Raw genomic sequence first — 25,916 nt, 5'->3', positions numbered from 1 at the left:
CAAAGGGAGCATGGATCTGTTTGTTTTTCCTTCCAGTCGGGTCTGTGGAAACGCAGCTGTACTACAGAGCTCCAGCCAACCCAGACGTTATGTAAGTGGTGTCAAGGCTTTTTTTTCTGACTCTATATATACCCCCCCCCACACACACACAGGAAAGTGTTTTGTGTAGCTTTTACATTGTGACCAGAAAAAAATAATATTTTTGCTTCCTTTTTCTTGGCAAATGTCCTTCCCAGATATCAGGGAGTCGACTTCAGGCGAATGAAAAGAAAGAGCTCGGGGCTCTGAAAGAGCTGGTGTTGAACTGCCCTTGCTCTCTGCAGTGCACACGGGCCAGTGAGGCGTCCTCTGGTTTGCTCACTGGGCCAAACGGGCCCCGCCTGTACGGTTCTGGAGAGTCCAGCTCCTTCCTGGCAGCCCCATTAATGAAATTACCAGGGACCTCCACTCCTTACCTGAACTTATAACACACACACACATCTTCCCCTCTCTCCTCAAACTATAAAGGAAACTACATTGAAAGGAGTGTCGATATTCAGTGGGGGTTCCTAATTTTTTGGCTAGAGTATAAAGCTAAAAATATGATGTAGACACAGCTCATATTCCAGACTGCCAACATACAGAGAGGCAATAAAAATGCAACATGTGCTATTGTTTCAAAAACTCCGTCCTGCCTCTCGGTGTACATCCAGTTTATGTGGTTAATTGCTTGCATATCTAGCATCAAGACCCCTGCCTCTCACATAAGTAACCCAGGACTGCAGGCAGCACTCGTTAGATCCTTTCAGACGCAGGGAAATTACGCCCAGTAAATTGTAGTAATTAAACCGCTGTAATTATGACTCATTATCTTTTGATGGTTAACTGTAAAAAGGACACAATAAAAAAAAATACATTAAAAACACAGGCCGGCTCTCAACTTTCATGCTAGAATGATTAGGAGGGTTTTGCTGCACAGGCCCGGAGAGCCTCCTGTGGGAGACGCAGTCAAAGCCACCGACTAACGAGGTCATTTAACTGCCGCCCCAGACTTCCTGTCGTTTGTTCACCTCTTTCCTGGCATTTCGCTCGGTACGCCGTGATCTTTTCTGCAGAATCCAGCGACGCCTCGCTCCCAGTTAAACAAAGCTGCCCGAGTGGCGACGCATAATTCCCCTTTTATGGTGGAACAGGGCATTTGTCTTTTGAGAGGTTTTCTATGAAAGGGGGGGCTGTTGTAAAACCTTCTTCCTTCACAAGAGACTTGCTGAGGTCTGGCTCTTTGGTGTAAGTACAAGCGTCTGTCTTTCCTTAACGAGACACAGCGCTCCGACGCGTACAAGTGCCGCTATCTCCGTGTGAGGAAGGAACACACTGCCAGCCTTAAACTAGGATCCGATTCCCGGGATCTTTTTTTTCCGGAGAGTAAAAAACAACTTTTTATCCAAGGGCACTCTTGGTCCATTAAAAAGAAGCTCGAAGAGTGTTTGTCTACTTTCCTGAGGCAGTGGCTGGACGATCCTGCCCACTGTCGTCAGCTCTTACGAAGTTGCTCCTTCTAATTTCATCACCGCAGTCAGAGAAACTTGGGAGATTCTGCTTCAGTGCCTTTTCGTTTCTTGCAGGGGTACAAACATACACAAAAAAAAAGGTGAAAAAAGACTAGACCGAAATCTGACCGCGTGTTTTAAGGTAAGATTTTCTTTCTTTACCTCTGAAAGGCCCACGAGCCCAGGCTTCTCATTTTGTGTCCTTGCAGGTCTCTGCCCCTCCGACTCAACTTCAAATGATTCTGTCAGCAGATCAGAACCGATCGATTGTCCCTGGAGATGTAACTCATTATGACTTGGGAGCCCCATCACCTCCCGCTGGCGAAGGAGTTCAGGAAGAGCAAGGGCAGGGAGATCAATAACTGCAGGTGCCTGGGGCTCACCTGTCGGACTCTGAACTGGCAGACACGTTGACAGCTCTGCAGGGTCGTGACTATCAGCTGGGCCTCAGAGCTGTGCCCCAGTTTCAGATCCAGAGACGACAGCCCGAGCCTAAGGCTTCCTTCTTGTCTCCGGTTCTCTCAGACGACATCAGCTCCTCGCTTTAACACACTCCGCCTCTCTGAACTTCTGAGCTGGGCAGCTTTCAGCAGTTTACCTAGATATTGGGTACAAACCTTCATTCTTCCAAAAGAACAGATCCCACCCATACTCGTTAGTTTAATGTTGTATATTATCCCTTGTGTTCCTGCTGTGTACCTGCATTCAGTCCTCGGGTAGACTCAGACAAGGCCTTTGACCTTTCATCCCTGGGTCTCTGGTGAAGGCTACGACCTTAAACCGCAAGGTGGCAGTAAATGAGACGGCTGTAATTGCCTACTCCGAAGAGTATCCTCGCATCCACATCACAGTCTTAAGACACACGTGTGATATACGATCTGTGCCAAGTTTGACCGCTGTCGTCAGTTCGTCCACACTGAATTTCCAGTTCCTGATTTTGCAGGGTCACAGTCCAATAGTTTCCTCTGGTCTATTTAAATTATAATAATAAATACTTATATAGCTCTTTTCTGGACACTCCACTCAAAGTGCTTTACAAGTAATGGGGATCCCCTCCACCACCAGTGTGCAGCCCCACCTGGATGATATGCCAGTCTGCTCCCCACACACCAGCTCTCAGTGGGGAGGAGAGCAGAGTGATGAAGCCAGTTCAGAGATGGGGATTATTAGGAGGCCATGATTGGTAAAGGCCAGGGGGAATTTTAGCCAGGACACTGGGGCTATGCCCCTACTCTTTTAGAGGAAAAAAGTACCTACAAGAAAAGCAGAATGAGTACAGTATTTCTCTCTTTGACCAAGTGAGCAGTTAAAAAGTGTCCATCAAGAGCCATGAGTCTCTTTTTGGAAACTGGTTTTGCTCTGTCCCTTACTGGCTGTGTTTTGTTCACCTTTTGACTCCTCTGTCCAGAGGACATTCTTCCAGTAGTGTTGAGGACAGTGCAGGTTCTGTTTGGAGAATTTGACACATTTCTCCAACACCTTGATGCTGTACAGTATCAACACATTTGGCAAAATCCAAGAGGTGAACACAATTAGTGTGAGTTTTTTTCCATCTCTATTCTACTATTAAACTTGACACAGCATCAGAAAACTTCTCAGGTTTTTGCTGAATGAGTTCAGCACTGTCTAGGGACATTCACTAACAGATTGGGAGAGATTAATATTTTAATTAATTCACACACAGTAACTCAACCAATAGGGAGAAATTAGACTCTTTGAGATAATTGGTTAATTATAAGGCTCAGGGTCTAGTTTAAGTACTGGATTGTGTGGCACAGGACACATAATTTTTGCTAAATAATAAGTAAAAGAAAATCTTTTATACCTGAGAGATTATTAATTTTTCAATTTTCAGACATGGGAGTGAATAAACTAGGAAATATAGCTCCAGAATATTTATCGATGGTTATTTTGGTCGTCCACAACTAATTACAGGCACTTATTACTCCTAGCAATGACGCAATGGTTGTCAGTCACTGCTGACATGGGTAATTCATTCAGAATCACACTTAAGTATGACGTCCAGTTCTAATTTCCCTCACTGCACGACCCCGGTATGTTAACAGGTGATCTTTTCTTCCTGTTTGTGTTAAACAAACATGTCTACCTCTCTGGGAGCTGCAGGCCGGAAAGAGGAGTTGCCATAGTAACCGCATCAGGAGGTGCTGAACCACTCTCCATCTGTTTGAGCCTGAAGGGAAGCATGCTTTTTCACATGAGTGCACAAGCACACCCTTCTGCCAGGAAAACCTATTCTGGACAGCAGGACTGCTCCAGAAGAGCCGGAAATACCTCGGCAGGATCCCCGATGGTTGGCTCCTAAGAAAAGAAGAAGTCAAACCAAATAATTCAACCCCAGAAAAGTAGAGGATGGTCTGATCTTGCCTTGGGGTCAATTACATTGGAACTAAGAGGCGTCACTGTAATGGCTGAGACTTATTACTTCACGATGCCCCACGCAGTCCTGTACTTCCCAACCTGTACTTCCCACAACACACCAGCTGGTACCAGCTCTCAGATCTGGCCTGCTACTTGGAATGGGGTCTCTTTCCTGACATCTGAGCCTGTCATTACAGCATTAAAAAACCAGGCTTGGGTATTTGGATCCAGTTTTCCAGGAATGTCCTGAATTAGCCCGCAATGGCCAAGATCCTCTGTGCTCTTCCTCGTCTGACTGCAGAGCCAGAAGCAATGGGAAAAATATTCCGGCAGTCCTGGAGAAGAGCATTCTCCCGAACCTCACACTACTTCCTTAACCCCCTCCCCCAAACAGAGAGGGGTGTCATCTTTCCAAAAGGGGGTGATGCTGCCCCTGTGGTCGGGGTACCTGATTGCACGAGCCTGGGTCCGCCCAGTGACAGACTCGGCCAACACACAGGGGCTGCCAGCCCCACAAGGGTGTTAAATACTGGGGGCGGCTGGAGCCCCTATTTCTCAGACCGGTTAGCAAATCTCGCTAACAAAATCAATTCATCGACAGTATTACAAAATTGGACACCTTCCGAATTCAGCACAAAACTGTGACCTTTGTGGAAAAAGCGCTGAAAGTCGGCATGCTGTCGCAAACTCGCATTTGAGTCAAGGGCGAGAGCGCGAGTTCATGTGAATTCCAATGTGAAGCAGCCCTTCCTGCTCACTAGTCTCTGTAATGAATAATGTGATGCGATGTACAAGCAAACAAGTACAAGTTATGCAGCAGCCACTGCAGAAATGTTCCAACCTGATCTGTAGGCAGTGTAAACAAGTGCCATTTATTGGCAAAAGCATCTCAAAACTGAAAGCAATATCTCTATTGGATTAGAAGAGATGTAGTCATAAGCCTGCTTGTTTACTGCGTAATAGCGATGCAAAACATCACCGGATGTTTTGTTGCCTCCTTCCAAATCGCAGAACATGGTGCTGTGCATATTTTGTGGTGTAAACTGGAAGTTTTACAAGTTACTGTGTACATTTGACTTTTATTGTGGTTTGAAAGGCTCATCAGTGCTGATTCTCTCTAAACCCTGGAATATAAAAATAGCGCTGCGGTTCCCCTTTGACGAGTTTAACGGACCAGATGTCCGTTGTCAGGAAAAAAAGGGATTGTGTAACCCTTGATGGGGACAGAAGCGCCCGAATCATCAAACGTGATCTCGCCGCCATTTTCCTCCGTCGTCTCTGGCCGTTCCAGACAGCTGTCACCGGACCGCGACTCTGCCCTCGGTGAGGGATTCCCCTTCTCCAAAAGGTGGGCTCCGCAGCTCGGGCCTGAACGGTCCTGGAGGTGGCTCTGGAGTCTCCCAATTCCCCACGGCCCCGCCACACATCAACGGGGAGCAGGAGCGGCCATCCCCCTCTTTTTGGGCAGGATGCATGTTTTCGGAATGGCTCCGGCAGTCCAGATTGTCATGCTGGGCAGCGATGCCCAGGGATTCATCCCCTTCAGTTTGCTTTGTTTTCCTTCCAGCTGTCTTTCTGTCCTTTCCTCGTTCGTGAGACATGAAGTGACCTACAAACACAGAAACACGAATGACATCCCGATGCAGCTATAAATACCAGGACTGCGCCGGCTGGCTGGCGTGGTGTCTGAAGCGTAGTTCATATTCAGAGCACATCTCCCAGTGTTTTTCTGACCTACTTTCTTCTCCTATTTAACTCACTGTGCCACAGCAGAAAAGTGCATAATCAGAAAGGAGAACATCCTTCTTAAGCATGACACACATTCTCGCTGACACAGAACGGAACTTTCCTGTCTTCTCTCCTGTGTTTTAAACAAGGGCGATCCAATGTAAACATTACCTTACACAGAGACGCGAAGATCTGCACCGGCGGGGCTCGATCAGCTTGTTGTAAGACCCATGAAGAACTGTAACACACAGACAGCAAGTCTGTATCAGTTCTAACAGAATAGCATGTACCTGTAGATTCAAAGAGAAGGGAATCACTACAGCACTGAGAATTCACTTAGAATAGTGTAGGAATGGCAAGGGCATTCCTTACAACACATTTTTCCTTCTACCCCTTCTGATTGCAATCCATTAAGGTGCTAAGACCATTTACCAAGGGCTCCATGGTCGTGGTTCAAGATGGTTCCCACACAGCTTTATGGGATGTTTGAAAGGGAGCCTGCTTTGCAATCGGCTGGGATTTTGGCTTCTACGACACTGGAATGGTTTATGCTACACATGCCTTAGCAAGTGAGCGTCTGAACGGAATCTATGGCATCTAATAATAATTCCTCACACTTCTATTGCTCTTTTCTGGACACTTCACTCAAAGTGCTCTACGGGTAATGGGGATCCCCTCCCCCACCACCAGTGTGCAGCCCCACTTGGATGATGCACCAGTCCGCTCCCCACACACCAGCTCTCAGTGGGGAGGAGAGCAGAGTGATGAAGCCAGTTCAGAGATGGGGATTATTAGGAGGCCACAATTAATAAAGGCCAGGGGGTAATTTGGCCAGGACGCCAGGGTTACACCCCTACTCTTTTAGAGAAACGCCTTGAGATTTTTAATGACCACAGAGAGTCAGGACCTCGGTTTTACATCTCATCCGAAGGACAGTGTCTTTTTACAGTATAGTGTCCCCACTGGGGCATTAGGACCCATACAGACTACTGGCTCCACTAACACCTCTTCCAGCAGCAGCCTTAGCTTTCCAAGGAGGTCTCCCATCCAGGTACTAGCCAGGCTCACACCTGCTGGGCTTCAGTGGACTGCCAGCTGTGAGTTGCAGGGTGATATGGCTGCTGGCATGTTCAATATCTAGCAGTGCAATAACAGTGAGCCCATGTTGAACTAACTGGAAATGATACACCTACTGGTAAACAAAGGGGGGTAAAGCCTTATTATACAGAACAGACAGGAAGGCTGTGGGAGATGTATCCCCTTTAAGCACTGAAGTGAGTGGAATGCGTCAGCAGCCAGATCTGCTCCTGAGCTGCCTGTTGGCTCTTTTGTCGTTCAGCTCCAGGGTGCGTCTGAGGTTCACCGGACCTCGATCACCATGTCAGCAGCTGGACAGCATTGCTCTGGTGCTTGGGCTTGGGCTTCATTTCCAAACGGTCAGTTTTTCCCCCCAAGGGTCCACACGCTGGACTGGTCAAACTCCCGACAGCGTGAGTCAAGTGTCCATTAATGAGCTGCACTCACGTGAGAGAAATTAGCCACCTGAATAAACACAGGTAAAGACAGAGCCCCCAGTGCCTGGGCACAGAGCTCATCCTGGTTACTGCAGTGTTGAGTGAACTCCGAGTATGCGACTCCTCCCCTGGACGGGACACCAGTCCGTCACAGAGCCAGTCCCAGTGAGCACAGGTCCCCCCTCCCACAGCTGGGGGAATGGAGCCTCTGGGGTCAGTCACCTCACTCAAGGAACAACAGTAGGGTCTGCAGCAGGGGCTCGAACCCACAACCCGCCGGCCACGAGTCCACAGACTGACCCACTTCTGTATCCCATCTGCCTGTGTAAAAATGTTTTTCATATGTGAGGAGAACACAGTTTCTTAATGACTGCGCTGACACGATTCCTGAATGTACACAGCTCTAATCCCCTGAGATATGCAGCTGACAGGACCCTGAGCTGACGAGCTCAATTTAAAAGCAGGGTCCAGAAGCGTCTGTGAAAATAAGGCACGCGTCGCACGATCCAGTCTCGTCCTGCTCTGGGTGAGGAGCCTGAGAGCCGAGCTGCGTCGGGCCCCAGTGGTTCACTGTATGAACCGGTGAAGTGTTTGTCAACAGACCCTGGCACACAACCGCCAAGCGCTTCCCAGAAATCCGACCTGCCCTCTGGATTCAAACACCGATGGGTTATTATTCGTACAACACTCCTTTATCGTCTCAGCAAGGTCAGGATAAATTTACCAGCGGGATTTTTTTTCTTAGCACTGCCTGTGCATTTAATTAACTCAAACGGCACTGTGAGGCAATAAATTTGGACACACACAGAATCTAGATGTTTACCATGACATAATACCCATACATTTTTCTAAAAAGGCCTTGTGGATGTTTTAAAATTTTGCCTAAATACAGTACAGATCTTACCCCAGGATCTCTACAGCAACCAGAACTCTTGACCATGAGACAAGAGACACCACGTGTCTATCAGTAAACTGCAGGCCTTGGTCCTGGAGAGCCCCAACCCAGCAGTGTCTGTAGATCACCATTAGATCACCAAGATTCCACTGTGAACAATGAACAATGACAATGAGTTCTCTTAATTGAAAAGTGAATGGATTGCTTTCTTTACTCATCACCAGCACACAGCTTTTGACAATTTCTAAAAACAGGTGAGCTTGAAGACTAACTGGAATGGTGCACCCCAGGACCATGGATGGGAAATCTCTGATCTGTTGGACATCGCTGGAAAATGCTGAAAATTGTGGTGTGATGTGTATTACTGTCAATGAAAGGACAATTTATAGTGCCAAAGTACTCAAATTGGATCTACTTTCACTTTATGCTGCGTTTCATCATGATGCAGCACAAAATTGTAAATAATATCATGAGAGTCAAAGTTGAGTCCCCACAAATACAGGAATACAGGCACCGTTGCGTGTGTGTGTGTGTGACAAAACACTACATTTAAGATTTACTATTACAAGATCACGTATCAGCTGCAGGAAGACAGCCAGGAGTTCAAGCTACTGTACAGTCTGAAAATAAAAGCTGAAATATGAGCACAGAGCCAGCATCAGCTTGAAATCAAAGTTGCGCCAAGGTTGTAGGAATATGAGTGCGTTTGTACGAGAGACAACGAAGGTCTCTAACACTTGAAGGACACCAATCACTTTACAGGGAGAAGCTTTAACAGAAGATTAAATCTGAAAGCTGCTCACACATGACAGTGAACCTTGCTTTGAGGAACATTATTTACTTGTATCCAGGGCTTTCCAGGAAAGGGAGAGGGGCAGAGAGCACAGGACTGGTTGGACAGGCCCTGTACACGGTCCAGCGTGCACAACCAGTACCGAGAACTGGCTCCACTTCTCTTTCGACCTGGGTGTAAGGCCACAGTAGATCAGCCTGACTAATTCCCATTAGTGGACTGAAGCCTCTGAATTAATACAGTAAACACTTGTCACTTGAGCCCCCCAGGGACTCGTTTCTCGAAAATTGCTCATCAGGTGAAAACAGATATAATGGAAATTAAATTCCCTTTACTTCCCATTTTAGAATCTAGTTCCAGACCTCAAAAATGTTCCCTAAAACACCCAAACTTCACTTTAATACAGTACAGAACAGTGCCTAAGTATGAAAACATTAACATTCCTGGTAAATTCTTTGAGTAACGTGCTTAAAAGTCGCTATTGAATGCAGAAACAATGGGTAGGAAAACAATAGCACTCCTGCTTGGAGACACTGGCACGTAGTGCATACTGGGGCGCTGGAACGTTTCACATGGATGCAGAGGAGAACGATTTAAAACGTCTGATAAGATGCCAGGAAATAAGAACCCCAGCCATGCTTTACAAGAGCTCAGCTCGTAAGAGTGAAAACCTGCTCATTTCATGACAAAACAGGAATGACCGGATCTCATATACTGTAAATGAAAACTTGTACAATGAGGGATGACTGTATTCAAAAACAGAAGGAGAGCTGAAGTCAGAAAGGATCAGACAAATTCCTCACTAAATCAACAGCTGGATTATAAACCATGATCACCCCACAGATTCCAGTTTAAGACAACTACAGAAACACTCAACTGCATGGTGTGCAGATATGCTGTACAAATACTTGGTTACGTTGTCGGCAGCCGCAGCCTAATGAATGGACTACCAGTGGTAGGCAACGCAAACAAAGTGCACTTGATCCCAAACCTGACGAACAGTAGGCCGACATGGGGCTGTGCAGTCCAATACCACATCAATACCCTCCCCCAGGAGGGGCTCGGGAGTGGGCTGGAAACACTTCCAAATACTGTGGTTTCTGCAGTTTGTGGCCCAGCGGGCCAGCATGTTCTCCTGGGACGGTTTCTAATATTTTGGCCAGTGCCCCTGTGCTGGTTCGAAAAGAGAAAGCACAGAGAAGGGCAACAGCACTTGCACTAATGGACTAGTAGAGGCGCAGGCAGACAATGCAAGATGTGGGGAAGATCTTGGAAGGAGAGCAGGCGTCGTACAGTACAGGGCACTGTGGGCACCCATTTAGGGGGAGCAAGAAGAAACCAGTCCTTCTCCCAGCACAGGATAACCATCTGAAACAAAAGGCATGTCTTCTGCGCCAATCACTGCTGTTCTGTGCTCCTGTACGCCAACTCCTCACCAGGAGAAGACAGCCGAGTGAGGACCGGGCCTGAGTGAGTGTCTTTGTGATCATGCAGCAGTGTTCCATTATCAGCGCAGCTATTTCCAGAGGATGATGTCACCCGAGTGGCACTGACCTTACCCAGAGAGTGACTCAGTGCCTGGATACCAGAGCACACACACGCCAGCCGAAGATGTCAGCCTTGATATTAGGCTGGAAATACAATTAAGAACAAGACTCAGATTCAGAAGCTGATGCAAGGTAGAGTCAACAATGCTATCTACACGTATTTATAAAGAGCACTCAGTATTCATATGCACACGTCAGAAGGGCTCTGCGATCAATATCTAACTACATTATGTAACTCTCTACATCCATCTAACTAATTATGCTGGTGGGCAAAAAGCCCGTTCTGTCATCGTTTTCAAGTCAGCGCAAGAGGAGGAGCTTCAGAGAGGTGCTGTTTGCAAATAAAAATGGAACTACAAATATCAACAGCCTTGCTGAAGGCAGATTCCCTTCATCTCCGGCTGTAACCGGGAGAGAAGATGGGGGTGGTGGAGGTTCTTGCTGCCCATGCATTTCAGCTGAGCTCCTGGAATACACGCGAATTGCAGCCGGGACGCGACACTGAGGTTACCTCTGCTGTGGGAGAGCAGGCCGAGAGCAGCCTCCTGCTCCCCTGTTGGTGATCGTCAGCGCCTGGCCTCCCTCCGGTCAAACCCGTCTCCAGAGGGACGTTGAAGCAGGAGCCACTGAGGTCCCGTCCAGGTCCACAGGACTCCCAGGTGGCTCCAACTTGAAACGCCAGCTGAGCCCTGTAGTTCCCTAACCCTGTGCAGGTGTTGCAGGTTCGAACCTCCTCTGAGTGCTGTGCCAGGTGTGGCTGGTGTTCTCCCTGGCGGAGTGCTGCTGGGATTGCTGAACAGATCCTGAGGGTTTCTGCTTCCTTGGGACTCGTGAATGCTTGTCTGACAGTGAGAGTTGTGATAAAACATTTCCTTCTCTTCTCAATCTGTCCGCTGGTGGGGGCAACCCTACTGTACTCACCCACAAACAGCTCCACAACGGCATTTCAGCATTCTGTCTCGACAGCTTTCCATTGATTTGCTTGTGCTACAGCAGGGTTCAGGCCTGGGCTACCCCACCGACATTCAAACCTTCACCTTGCATGACAGACACCGGATATGAACCGTGGGATTTAACACCAGATGACACCCAGCCGGCCTCCCCTGGGACAGAATGCAAAAGCAACACCAGAGGGAAGAGAAAGTCGATCCCTCTTGCATCTCTCTGGGTCTGGATGGTCTGTTGAGCTCCGGACAAAGAGAAATGTTTGTCAGAAACCTTAGAGGCAGGGAGTGGAGGGGGAACTGCGAGAGGGGAGCCCAGGGCTGGAAAAGGGGCCTTTGTGTGGCTTTGTTCTACATTGAAACGGTTCTGACCAGGACAGATCTTTCTCCATCGCTTTTGTTCCCTCTGCTTTCATTGGCAATTCCCCGGGCTGCCGTTTCGAGCGGGAAAGGGTTTTAGCTCCGAAGGAACTCGTTATTTCAGAGGAAGACACCCAGGTGAGGATTCCCTTACACAGGGAGTGGGTTTGCAGGAGAAAAGGGAAGATCTTCCCTGACAAAGCGCACCGATGAATGGGAAAGACGAGGTTCTCCAAGTCATTGTCAACCAAATGACCTTTTATTTTCAACAATAAAGATTAAAGGTCTCAGTGGGCTTCAAGAGACCATGGAGGTTAGGAGGAAATATTTTCAGATCAATGCCTTTCAGGACACAAAAAAAAACCTTCCATCAGAGTATAAAAACCATGTCTAACCTTTCCTTAAGGAAGTGCAGCAGCTGGAAAACTAATGCTGAAACTTTGCTGGAAGAGAATTCAAAGCATTCTAAGGTCTATTGGAAGAATATTGTTACGGCACATGTATTTACATGCCTGTTACTTCCTTGAGTGCAACTCAACTTGGCTTCTCATGTCACACTGCAAATAACCACATAAGCAGAGGTTCAAGTGAGAGGCCATTTGACCCGTCTAGTCAAAAGATAATTGATCAGGATCTCCTGCTCCGGTTTCTTGAAGGAAGCCAGGGTACCTGCTTCAATACCATGGCTGGGTCCAGACTCCCACATCCCTTCGTGTGAGTAAGTGCCTCCTGTTCTCCTTATTAAAAGCACTTCCGTGCAGTTTCCAGTCACTGGTTCACTGGTTCTCTGTTCCGACAGGAGGAATCCAGTGGGTTGACGTGGTCAGCACCCTTGAAGATTTTGAGTGCTTGAATCTGGTCCACTCACACCCTTCTCAAAATCAGAATTCAAAGCCCTCAAGGGCATTGGAAAGGAAGTTTGAGTGGAGTGGGAGGGGACATCCCGACAGCTGCAAAACACGCTCGGCACAGATCTCCCCCACAGACACGACAAATCCGAAGACATCGAGCTCACTGGGATTCTCGCAGGGCCCTGCGAGCTCAAGTGTGACTCAGCTCACAAAGCAGGCAGCCTGGCTCATATGGACACGGACTTGTTTGTCCCGTTCCTGCGGACTTGCAGGGGTGAGGTGACGAGAACACGCAAGGGTGCCAGCAGGCTGAATCACTGCACTGCAGAGGACAGCAACATGAGATCACACCAGCTGGCCTCCTCATGAACCATGTTGTCATGCCGGTGACCTCACCACGGCCATCGTGCAGGAAGTGAAGACAAAGGTGCCAGACTAAGCAGAAAGAGAGAGTGTCTGGGTGGCCAGGAAGTTGTCTGTGTCGGATTCAGGAAGATCAGATAACTTTTTTTTTTGGAGAACCCAGCTGTACCATAAGGGACCAGTGAGGTATGAGGCAAGACAGGAGAAGTTACAGTATGTTTCATACTTGATAGGCATGCTTTATGGAGCTCAGTATAGGGTTACAATGCCTATTAATATTTCACAGCAAACGACACAGAGGGTAGCAGTGCACAAGGAGGGATTCTGAAATCAATCTCTTTTTTTCAATGGGTTTCTTCTGAACAGAAATAAGTAAACACAATTTTATGGCAAAGGAAGCAGCAGGAGTGTCCTCTTTTTATATGCCATGACGCACAGACCGTTACTGTGCTGGATACACTGATATTTATTCCTCCTGACTCATGGATACTTGTCTGAGAGGTGCAGCAACAGCTGTGAGAGCTGAGTGTGGAAGAATGGACAGCGTTCTACAGTAAAGATACTGCTGAAAACATATATAGAGAAAAGAAATTATAAAACAAATTGTGGAAAGAAGAGACTAACAACTATGAATACAACAAAGACCTCTCCTGTTTAGATCTTGTTCATGATTGTAGAATAGAGAAAGCTTTTTAGACTTTTGGAGTAGGATTCTATCCAGTATCCTTGATTGGAGTTAAAAGCTACATTCTCTTCCCATTTCTATAAGAAACTGTGAAAACATTTCAGACGATTGTGCACACGTGTTGTCCAGCGTCATTGTCTGTACTTACATTTTCTTCCTGCTTTGTGCAGACTTGACAGGGTTGAGGAGGTACCTACTTATCTGTGCAAAGAAGTTTGTAAAGAAGCAAAACAGAGCTTCATCTGTAACCATAGGAACAAGGCGTGCTGCTTAGCCTGCTTCTGCAGAGAATTTGTGGAGACCTAAAGCAGGCCTCATTACTAAAATATCTAGTCCTCTGCTTCCAACCAGGAGATGGGCCCGTCCTACAGTGCTGGTCTAGTAAGAAATGACGCACCGATTTCCTGCTCATGGAACAAACCAGTGCAGACAGATCAGGAAGTTTTGGCGGCAACAGGGGGAAACGAGAAGACACGATCATTAAAAGTGAAGACAAAATAAAAACAGGACATCACACAGAGCGCTTGCTTGCCTGGAGGAGCATGACAGAAATAAAAATAAAAATGTTTTTGGAAACATAACTCCAATGGTATATTTGATTGTCTGTTTAAGGGGAAACTGCTAAACTTTTTTGGTATTTCGGGGTTAGAATCAGCATTGATGACAGCATTTCAAACCCCAATCCGTTAAATGTAAACAGTAACTTGAAAAACCTCCAATTTACATCCAAAAATAGATGAAATTTCCACGTATGTGCAGTGTCATGTTCTGCGATTTAGTACGATATAGCGAAATTTCTGGTACCGTCATGTGGCCCTGTTATACTGTAAACAAGCCGGGTTGTGAATACATCTCTTTAAATCCAATAGAAATATAGCTCTTAACTTCAAGATGGTTGTTGTCGATAAATGGAACTTACTTGTTAACTTTGCATGCAGATCATGCTTGAAACTTTCTACGGTGTCGTCTGCTGCACAACCTGTACTTATTAACTTGTCGCTTGACATTATCGCTAATCGCTAATCATTACAGGGACTAGCGAGCAGGAAGGGCTGCTTCACTTTGGAAGTCACACGAACTCGCGCTCTCGCCCTTTGGGACTGCAGTTCCCCTTTAAGAAAAAATCGACTGTAGCCACCATAAAGGTATTGTCTTCCACTTTGCCTACAATTAAATGTTTTGCCATTTTAAAATGATATTAAATTAATTAACAAAGCTTTTTTTTTCTCAAAATACTCTCAAGCTTTAAAGTATATAGTTCCTTAAGTTACTCTGTAAAAAATGTGATTGTGCTCGGAAGTGAATCGTTTTGATCATGTCCTGGGGATTACTTGCAGGAGCTAGTCAAATACGTTTGCAAATGATCACAGCAATTGTGGATGGCTAAAAATCCAGCAGAACTTACCGCTTCTGTGTCGGAACAGGTCTACCTGTGGGCTTCTTTAAAATGCCCAAGACAACTTATTGTACACAAGAACAGGAAACAGGGACTCCTGACATGGCCTGTTTTTAGAATTATATTCAAAGCTGAGATCCCAGCCCGAGAGCACAGTATCCCTATCCTCAGCCACACGTTGATTTCTGGGAACACAGCGCTGTCTCTCTCACCCACCCTCTCTTTCATCTGAAATGCAATAAGGCCACTAATTCCATTGGTGTCCGTGTCCCAGAGACCAGCCAGTGGCCAGATTGCCTTCAGCATGGACAAACCCAAACACATCAGACATGGATTAGTCTCATAACCGAGCATCTGCAAAGAATTAGAGTTAGGGCACATAAATGGGGCCTGACACAATGTTGATCCTAACCGAAGCCATAATTCTGTGTTGTTAAATAATGCCGTCCAATGAGGAATCACTGTGGGAGCGCAAGAACAGCAATAACACTAAAGATTGCTCAGTGCTGCATCAGGCCTGCATTAACAGACCCTCTTATGGGTCGATGCACATGCTAAATTTAGTCAGGGGTGTTTATTTTAAGACCAGAGTGTACACAGTCTCCCCCTCCCTCTCCTCTCTCACACACGCAGGACCAGAAATGAAAACACACAGCCCTTTTCTTCTCTTTCTGAGGCCGGTAATTGATCTCAGCTGATTTTCCAATGCATTTAATGCTTCCAAAATAATAAAGCCAAACATACAGTCTTTGCAGAACACAGTTTGGTCTCTCTTGCTAAGTCATACTCCATGAAACCTGGTGCCTTTGTTACCTGAACACCAGCTGTAGGCGTGGTTCCAGGGTCCCGCGGTCTCTTCTAGACAGAAGCAGAAAGTGTAGGAGCCTCTGGACTACCTAGAAAACATTCCCTTACAGGAAACCGACAGCGATGTTAACTTTTAGCGTGCAGAATCTCACAATTTCACTGTTTGTAACCTGACTGACTTGTCTGATGGTGGAATAAAGCACAGGGGGTCTTTGTCTTTCTGAATCAGATTTTTTGGGGGGAACAACATTTTCTTTTTGTTTTCCGTGAGTCAGACAAAAATGAAAACCAGATGCAGCAAAAAGGCACTTTTGCCACATCCGTTACGTTTTCTCATTCAGCTTGATCGTTAAGGAGATTCCTGAAAAAGGTACACCCTAAGAACCGAGGGGCTGAGAAGCAGGGGGTCAGAAATCTTGTTGGTGAGGAGTCAAACTCTTTTCTAGAGACAGATTCACAACCTGGCCTGGCAGAAAAGACATAATCACAGTGCCTGAAGAACTTCAGCACAGAGTCTGAACCCTGCCTTTCACCAGCTCTCCCTGTTCCTTTCCACCTCGAAACAGAATTAAAAGTGGCAGGAAGGCAGGAACATTATTTCCACCATCTGTCATCTGTTTTTAACCTTTCAGGCAGTCCTTCAGCCCTTCATTTCCCAAAACATTTTTCTATTCTTCATCCAATTTCCTGGGGCTGTTATGAATTATTCTCTTGCCCACAATTTCTCAGATGCTCATTTGCTGTTGCGTGTGGAGATGCACACCACGCCTGTGGCCGTTTCTTAGGTTTCAGTGAAACCCCAAAATTAATTTGGTCCATCAGTGTGCAAAGGCAAAACAAAAAAAAAACAGATCCCCATTTTCTGAGAAGCACATTAGGAGGTTTTTTTTTTTTACTTCCCATTCAAAATCATTCTTCCTATGAAGAATCGTCCGGTCATTAAATAACACAAGGACGCTGAACTAGGCCATCCAAGATAAAAAAAACTGCAACACAGTTCACAAAACTGGACCCTCAGGGTAATTCTCTGGCAGTCAGAGAACACAATGAACAGATCCAGCACATGGTGGGTCCATTCACCCGTTAAAGAGGAATCACAGTGCCTCCAAGTAACGGGAGCCGGGATGATGATGGCTCTGGAATACTTCGCTCATCCTTCAACAGAGATTCCCTGATCCCTGGTGAGGGTCACGGCAGGCAGGGGCCTTTCCCAGGAGCACAGGGAGAAAGGAGGGCAGACGTCTGGGTGGGACAGCCGTGCACAGCAGTGCAGCGATTCCGATTGACCCAGGCAGAGCGCCATTGGAACACCTGGACAGAACAATTCTGAACAGAGGGAGCCCCGGATCAGCTGCCTCTGCCGGGGAGGAGTGGTGGCACTGTGGCTAAGGACCTGCACCTGTTGCTGGTTCAAATCCTGCAGCTGGCAGAGGAATCCAACTCTGTTGGGACCCTAAGCAAGGCCCTCAACCCCAGCTGCTCCAGGGGCGCTGTACAATGGCTGACCCTGTGCTCTGACCCCAAGCATCTCTCCCCCTGTCTGTGTGTCTCATGGAGAGCAAGCTGGGGTCTGTGAAAAGACATATTCCTAATGCAAGAAACTGTATATGGCTAATGAAGTGATCTCATCTCAGCCTGCTGCCCTCCACTATGTTTTCCCCTTTATTTCTATGGCAATCTAACAGCATACTTAAAACCAGGTGCAATCTTTACCATCTCTAAATTAGATGTTGCCGACCCCGATCCATATCTGACCTGGGGGAACTGGGGAGCTGTGGGAGACCACCATCTCAGCGGCAGAAGCGGGGAATTCTTTTACTCCTCTTTTTTTTTTTACCAATTGAGAATGAATCCCAATTTACAACATTGTCCTGGGTCTGTCCTGATCTGAGCCCACAGCCCTCTGATCGTGAAGATGCCCAACAGACGGGCTGAGCCTGAGCCTGAGCCGTGTGTGTGTGTGTGTGTGTGTGTGTGTGTGTGTGTGTGTGTGTGTGTGTGTGTGTGTGTGTGTGTGTGTGTGTGTGTGTGCTCTCGGAAAGAAAGATCAGGCACTGCGCTGCAGAGAAGGATCGGTATTCGACAGCTGGCACGGAGGAGAGACAGGCCTGAGCCTGCCGCCGTGTGCGCGGGAGTCCAGGGCGGGAGGCCCAGCCGCCCTCAGGGAAGGACCCGTGCGTGTCCGCTGGCCGTGCGGCCCGGCCCGTCGCCCAGGTGTCAGTCCCGGCCTGGAAAGGAATGTCAAACATCTCCCCGGACCCAGAGGGGGCCAGGAGGGCGACCAGCCAAGCCTGCCTGCCTGCCTGCTTCGCTTTCCCGACAGCGGCAGGCAGCGCCCCGCCGCGGCGACTCACTCTCCCGCTCCGGGGAACAACAGGACGCCCTCCGTGCCGAAAGGAGAGAGCCGGGACGGGGCGGGAGAAATTTCGGGCGAGCCCGTTTTTGAGAGAAGCGCAGGTTGAAATCGGTAAGGGGGGGTGACATCCAGGACTCTAAACTTCCCTTCTCATGATTTCCACAGATTTGTTCTGATCTCTTTTTATATCACCGCTCTCAGGCAGGACTGACGACACTGCTACCGTCAGAACACGAGGCTGTCGAGGAGCACAGATAAAAACCCAGGATGGATATCTACGCCTCGATCTCCAGGGGGTTCTATCACCCACAGGCAAGATGAGGGTGAAAACGGGAGCTAAGATTTTAATTTGCCCCAGACAGTAAAAACACCAGCTTTATGTTCCTCTTGTAAAGCTAGATTTATTCTTAGAGCGTGCTGGGAAGAGACAAACTCTCTGTCAGCTGTGCGGATTCTAATGCAGTAATGAACGAGGCTCCTGCAGTGACTGTTATCAATGCTTGAGTTCAGAAAATGAAGGTAAACACAAACTGACTTTGATTATTAAGGGCTGTCTCTTTGGCTTTTAAGCAGCACAAAAGTGAAATTTAAATTTGGTATGAACCCGTCGGTCCCACGAGTCTGAAAGATGGAGGCCGGTGTGCCCAAAGAGCCCATCTCTGGGTTCAAATGAGTATCAAGGCCTGAACGTTTTTCGAAACATTTTGTCCATCCCTGAGCTCCACGATTTGCAGCCAGCAGCCAGTCAAGGGTCAAAGGTCAACAGCGAACCATTCTCTCATTTTCCTCTTCTTGAAAATCCCACACTCCCGAGACGGATTTCAAAATCGGGAAAAGGGCAGCTTAATATTTCAAGAAAATCAGGTCTTACATACATTATATTTGAGCCCCCAACCAACACGTAATAAATTTCCCTTTGGATTCATGTCCTTTGTAAGGACACAAATGCATTCCACAAGCCAAGCTGACCACAGCGATTTATTATTTCAGTGGCCCTGGAAAATTCTCTCCTACCTCAGCGCCACCTGACCCTCAATGAACTAATCATGCATTTAGCTTAACTACTGTACTGTATATCCCCTCTGTTCTCAAGTTTACAGGTGCTGGGGAGAAAGGAGTCCTACAGTGGATGTACTATAATAATAATAATAATAACAATAATAATAATAATAATAATTGCTTACACTTATATAGCTTTTTTCTGGACACTCCACTCAAAGCTCTTTACAGGTCATGGGGATCCCCTCCACCAGCACAAGTGTGCAGCCCCACCTGGATGACGCGCCAGAACGCTCCCCACACACCAGCTCTCAGTGGGGAGGAGAGCAGAGTGATGGAGCCAGTTCAGAGATGTACTGTAAGGGAAAATGACGCAGTTTGATCATCTCGGTGTACAAACACTGCTGTTGACAGAGTGTCTGCACATACCCCTTACATCTGGAGGTAAATCACAATTGAACATAAAGGCAGCACTGCGCAACACTGACTGAGGACAAAAGAACCCAGTCTGCTAACGGCTGTCCTGTTTCACACTCTGGAGATGAATAACAGGGGGGGCTCTGTGGCTCAGGATCTGCGCCTGTGGCTGGGAGGTTGCCAGTTTGAATCCCATGTGTGGGGCGCCATGCAAATATACCGTGCTATAACTTCCATCAGGGCAAGCATGATGAGCCCCACACAAGCCAGGGCTGTCCTGGGGTGCACTCCCTCTCTCTCAGGAACACGCTCACACTAATAGGAGGTGACTGCCTCGCATGGACGAAGCCGTTAAAAACAAGTCCCTTCAGAGAAGATACACAATCAGAATTGAAGGCCCGTCTTCTTCATTTTCATGTTTTTTTTGCTCCTTTCTGTGAATTTTAAAGTGCTTTGCACAACTCTCAGAGGAGAATCACGTCAGGGGGTGAACCAGATTTTTATTTAATGTCTACGGCATAATTTACCATTTTTTTAGCAGGCAATGCAATAACACATACAGCATGCCCAGTTCGGTGCAGACCGTTCCCTTTATTAAAGCATCATGTTGTATAGCAGCTCAAAGCGAGTAAGGCTGGATGAAGCTACTGTAAACTGATCTCTATTTCTCAGGAATCAGGCACTACTACTATAATGCGTCTCTTCAAAGACATGAAAGAGAAACGCAAAGGAACAACAGAGAAATGTGTTACAACTGAAAATCGCACGAGAGCGAGATCATTCCTAAGAGCAACCGAGCCAGATATATTTGCCTTAGCGCATTCGTAACTTAAAATCCATCAGAAACTGTTTTTCAAAAATAAAAAAGAAGCGGATTAAAGTTTTTTTTTAAAAAAACATCATATACTACAGTGGCTCGGGCGCACACACACAAAAAAGTCTCTTATCTCTCTAACCCAGTAACACACATTTTCCCGTCCCGCTCCGTCACTGCCAGAGATCTGCACACGCAGCGTTCGCTGAGGTTTGCATTTCCCGACTCGGCCTTTGTGTTCGGACCAGAGCTGTGGGCTGATGTCAACCACAATGCAACCCCCCCCGAACCGGTCTCCACAGCAGGTCTGAAACCAGGAAGCTTCAGCCAATGGCGCCCCAGGCCCCGGCCGCGTGGGCCCCCAGAAAGTTCCTTCGGTGTCGACAGCGAATCGCCCCCATTGTAACCTGAAAAGGTCAGCGCTGCAGAACAGGCCGCCAGCACTCCGGCCCCCGCCGCGCGTCAGCTTCAACAGGCTGGCCGGGTTTCAGCTCCGCACCAGAAAGAAACGCCGCGCCTGCGTTCGTGCCTTCTCTTCTCGGTTTTCACGGGAGTCCCATCCGATCAGAATTCCTCTTCCCCCCCATGACAATGTGCAGCGATGCACCGTCGTTTTCCCAAAACGTTTATTTTTTTTAAACTGACATTTACACTGCTTTACTGCATTTCTGTTTTCCTTTACAACTGAATGTATCCCTCTTCATTTTAAGATTTTATTTCGACGCTTGGTTTGTAAAGCACTTTGAGCTGCTATTTGCATGAAAGGTGCTCTATAAGTAAAGTTTCCTTTTCTTATTATTTTTTTAATATAACCAGCGCCACAGTTTGTTTTAACGCATGGTGGTTTTGAATGCCAGGCTCAGGCAATCAAGGTGTTCAGGTAAGGAGGCTGTCAGCCTGCTTAGGTTGAGAAGGAAAAGGTGAAGAGAGGGCTCGTTCCACGCTGAAAGTTAAAGAGGAGAAATATGTCGGCTTTCAGCACGGAATGACCTTCAGCTGTCCCTTTAAGGCAACCAGTGCTTCACCTTCAGTCAGTGCCGAGAGGGAGCTGTGATAAAAGGAAAGTACCTGAAATGTTTCACTTTCTTCAAATCAAGACTGAAAGTTCTTTCAATCTGCACAGAACATGATGCAGGTCTGAACCTCCGGCTGCAACAGAATCAAAAGCTATTCACGCCCGGTGCACGCTGAGCTAATGCCGAGAATGAGTTATGTAATGCCCGCAGAGCAATTAAAAAATGAGAATGAAAAGTTTCACATTAATCAGTAATTCACAGAGAACCGAAAAGGGAAACGTTGGTTCCACAAATGAGAAGGAAGACAAGTTTTCGAAAAATGAATTTAACCTGCACAACACCAGCGAGAGAGCCGGAAAGAGGAACTACCTGATAAACACAGAAGAGAGCGAAAACGCAGAAACGCCGAGAGAAGACGGAACCAGCTTTCTTTTAGAATGTCAATTCTCAAATAAAATGTGAGCTAAAGGTCAGGTCATTTGAAGCAGGGATTATACGTTACAAAAATTTATAGAGCAGAGTAAATATTTAACAAGCCTTGGCGGTAAAATTTCCCCCCCATGCGGACAGATGGATAAAGAAGCCAGCAGCCATATCACCCTGCAACTCCCAGCTGGCAGCCCACTGAAGCTCAGCAGTGTGAGCCTGGTCAGTACCTGGAGGGGAGACTCCTGGGAAAGCTGAGGCTGCTGCTGGAAGAGGTGTTAGTGGGGTCAGTAGGGGGCGCTCACCCTGTGGTCTATGTGGGTCCTAATGCCCCAGTATAGTGACGGGGACACTATACTGTAAACAGGCGCCGTCCTTCGGATGAGACGTGAAACCGAGGTCCTGACTCTCTGTGGTCATTAAAAATCCCAGGGCGTTTCTCGAAAAGAGTAGGGGTGTTACCCCTGTGCCCTGGCCAAATTTCCCATTGGCCTTTACCAGTCATGGCCTCCTAATAATCCCCATCTCTGAACTGGCTACATCACTCTACTCTCCTCCCCACTGAGAGCTGGTGTGTGGGGAGCGGACTGGCGCATCATCTAGGTGGGGCTGCACACTGGTGGGTGTGGAGGGGATCCCCATTACCTGTAAAGAGCTTTGAGTGGAGTGTCCATCCATGAAACTCCTGGGCTCAGACTGGCCTCCGGCAGGGCTGGGAGCAGCTCCTTTCCCAATCCTGACAGGTTGGACACCCTCCAGCCCGCCCTGGAGCAGCTCCCCTGCTCCCAGAGAGAGGAGGGGGGCCCGACTCCGCGGCCCAGCAGCGCGATGTGTCAGCGTGGCTTCCCCTGCTCTCGTCTGGCCGCAGTGCGGACCCGTATCCGGACCTGTGTCGTTCAACCCCTACTTGCTTTCATCTCTCCGCCACACCTGAAAAAGGGCTCCACAGCTGAAACGTTGCGCCTTTTTTCTTTCCGGCAGGGAATAAACCTTTACCCGTTCCTTTGCAGCCTACACATGCTGACGCAGCTCCTCACCTGAACCCGTTTAACCCCGAGGCCGCCATGTTGGACCCATCGCTTTCGGGCCGGCGGTGAATGTTCGGTGACCCCCGAGGAGGCCAGAGTGTTCCTGAAACCGAGCTCTGGTAAAGAGAGCAGTGCCACAGCGCTCTGACTGACCCTCACGAAGGTGCGCTCTTACCACACGCTTCCTTTGTGCTGCCCTGGTTTTTATCCCGCTTTCCCAAAACTCCCACAAGATTAACCGCGATTTCCCCTCCCTTCTGCTGAAACGAGGAGACGCTACACAGAACGAGGGGGGCGTTCAGGCCAGAGATGAGCTGCGGGACAGGAACTGCATCGCGGAAGTGTGCTGGGACAGACACAGGGCTTTCACAGCCTGGTGACTTACCTCCAACACATCGAGACTTCTCCTGCTCAGAAACAAAACACTTCAGCCTTTTCAGGATTTTGCTGGCAAATTCATCTTTAATACAAAAACGCGTGAGAAGGTTATGTGGAGAGGAAAAAAAACAAAAAATGGGTCAAACACTTTTTAAATCATCCCCTGGATATAAAAGCCTGAACAGAAAAGTCAGGACAAATCCATGGGGGAAAAAAGGGATGTGTGCAGAGGTGAGTATTCTATCCCAACAATGTGGTGCACAGGCACAAGGTCTCCCTGTCTTCTGCACCTGTGTGCCCTGAGAGCAGCACCACGTCCCAATTATTCCCTCCCATCCGGCTAGATGGTCTCCTCGGAGACAGTGGCGGTGCTCAGGAAAGCACTCTGCTCGGTAGATTTGGCTTGTTGTGAAAACCTGAAGAAAACCCTGCTATTGTGAACATTACTTCAAGGTTGTGGGGAGATACGTTACTGAAACCCGCAGAGAGTCCATTCCAGGAATGTAGAACAAAACGGCAGCGCGGAGAAAGAAAGTCATCAGGAACTGGAGTGATCGACGTGGATCGCAGGAGAGATGCACACCCCGACTGCAGACCCTAGCCTCCGCCTCGTCTCCTCAACAAATAAAACCCGTACACGTCTCTGCAGCCTTGATTGGTTAGTAACGGAAGCTATTCGAGACAAAAATCAGTTTCTAACCAGACGCAGCCCAACAACAGCAGTAGTTTTTAATGCTGCGGTACCCTTGCTGGCATTTCTGCACGGATAGGGTGTGCCCACTTCACAGGAAAGATGCCCATCCCAGAAACAGGCTGTGCGGAGACCCATGAGGACTGTTCAGCTTGTACCCCTCCGCCCTCAGCTCCGACAGCCTCAGAGAAGTCTGCTCCTGCAGGGTCATTTTATTAGAGCTTTCCTCTATTCAGAGCGGGGAAATAAAAGAATTTAAAAAAAAAGTTTGGTTTCCAAACTAGACAGAATGGATGATAGCCATATCCTCCAATTATACAAGAGTAACAAAATATTTCATGCAATACATCCCATTTCCAGATTTTCTTTTTTTTTTCCAGTCCTCTTATTTTTAAAAAAGTCAAATGGAATAAATTTCCTTTGCATCTGTTTCGGGGGCAGTGTGATGGCCTCCCAGCTCCACTGTGACCCCTGGCCTGTGTTCATCGGAGCTGGGGGTGCACGGCGGCAGTGAGGGGGTGCAGGGTGGCGACGCCAGTTTGCCGCTTGGCGTTCCTGAGGTGGCCCCCCGCCGTCCCCCGCGTCTACCAGGAGCTGAAGTCCCCAAAGCCGGCTCTTCCCTTCGGCTTCTTGGCCGCGGCGGCGCTGGTGGAGGGGCCGCCCTCGGCTCCGGCGGTGGAGCGCTTCCTGCAAGACAGCAACGATTCCCGTGAGACGGGGACAGCAGGCCGGCTCTTCCAAACGGCACTGGGGTTTGGGAACCAGAGGCCGAAAGCTGAGCCTCATCAAATTGCCCTTTCTAATCACACTTGTTCCGCCCCCATTAATGCCCCCTGTGAGCAATCACACAAGGACACTAATGACCAGCGGACAGATACAAACTGCAGATCGGCAGAAACTCTGCGATAGTTTGGATCATCTCAAATTACTGCTTTATTCTAGTACTGCTGCAAGAACTGCAATTCACATGTATTTAGGTTGTGGGAGTTCTCCACTCAGACTGATGTCAGGGCTGTGTGGGGCTCCAAAGCAGATCTTTTAGCAGATCAGCTCCTACCTTGGTTCATGAGATACCTTTTAACTGTATGAGCAACAGCATGTCCCTGGCTCTGAAGAATTCGGACCATGACACTGAAAGCAATCCCATACAGTTCCACAGAACAGTATGGATGCATGTAAATGTGTGTGTGTGGGAATTCAGAGGAAAGTGTACTGGGAGACTGGGAGACTGGCAGGGTCAATCAGAAGCCTTCAGCGATCTCCAAGACCGGCCTCAGGCCACGCCGAGTCTGTGTCTCAGTTAGAAACCCCTGCTGACTCAAGCTGAGCTCAGGCCCCCCGAGCACCAGCTCCGAAATTAAAAATAAAAAAGCAGAGCTCAACAGAACGAGGCCGCAGATGGCTAATTAAAAACAACACCCTTACAGCGGCCCTCCAACACCGTCTGCACAGTCTGGGATCGGCTTAGTCTTCGCTTCAGAGAAAAAAAAACCTTACGGATCATCTGAGACAAGCAGAGTGGGTATCTCTCGGATAAAACAACATTGTGTTTCCCGGGATCAGTCCGAATCCTTCCCTCTTACACAAAAGAGCAGGATTCCAAGTCAGTCCATGCAGCTGCCCCGCGCTCCACCCTGTGCCTATCACTGGCAGCCACACGCTGAGCAGAAAAGCAATTAATGAGAGCCTGTTGCGCCAGCGCGACGTGGGGCTCTTAGTGGGCGCTCCCTCCTCTGAGCAATGCCCCGCTGTGGGAAAAGCCAGGCCACACCGTGCCCTCGCTTCCTCTCCACGGTCTTATCTCCTGTTCCGGATAAAACACCCAGCGAGCTACTCCTGCCTGGTGGTGGGGGAGGAGAGAGCCGGCTCTGCACCCAACACTACTGTACCGTGCTGGCTGGGCACCCGGTGGGGGTGGGGGGGAGGAGGAGACTGCTCAGGGCGAGCTCTGCACTACAGGAAAAAAAACATCAAATCTGCCCTGAAGAGGTGCAGTACTC

General features: G+C 48.1%; 1 protein-coding gene and 2 long non-coding RNA genes across 4 annotated transcripts in view; 2 read left to right on the top strand and 1 right to left on the bottom strand.

Moving 5' to 3' along the window:
- Positions 1-122: 122 nt before the first annotated feature.
- LOC148641420 (uncharacterized) lies at positions 123-14,169 on the top strand. Its single transcript, XR_015929803.1, has 3 exons — positions 123-1,266; positions 1,605-1,671; positions 1,782-14,169. It is a non-coding gene; the product is annotated as an uncharacterized LOC148641420 (long non-coding RNA).
- Positions 14,170-17,292: 3,123 nt separating this feature from the next.
- LOC148641419 (uncharacterized) lies at positions 17,293-24,368 on the top strand. The gene is made up of 3 exons (XR_015929804.1): positions 17,293-18,258; positions 18,349-18,666; positions 22,830-24,368. It is a non-coding gene; the product is annotated as an uncharacterized LOC148641419 (long non-coding RNA).
- Positions 23,290-25,916, bottom strand: part of ppil2 (peptidylprolyl isomerase (cyclophilin)-like 2) — a 65,836-nt gene continuing 63,209 nt past the window's right edge. The window contains exon 19 of one of the 2 annotated variants that reach the window (XM_088618223.1): positions 23,290-24,603. In XM_088618223.1, coding sequence (XP_088474349.1) covers positions 24,253-24,603 — 351 coding nt within the window. In that variant the 3' untranslated portion in view covers positions 23,290-24,252. The remainder of the gene's footprint in view (positions 24,604-25,916) is intronic. The other variant, XM_088618224.1, reaches the window with a different exon arrangement.

This window comes from Lepisosteus platostomus, chromosome 24 (genome assembly GCF_059453375.1).
Source record: "Lepisosteus platostomus isolate fLepPlt1 chromosome 24, fLepPlt1.hap1, whole genome shotgun sequence".
In the NCBI taxonomy this organism is placed as follows: Eukaryota; Metazoa; Chordata; class Actinopteri; order Semionotiformes; family Lepisosteidae; genus Lepisosteus; species Lepisosteus platostomus.
The sequence above is the reverse complement of the archived record's forward strand: the minus strand, read 5'-3'. Positions and strand labels throughout refer to the sequence as shown.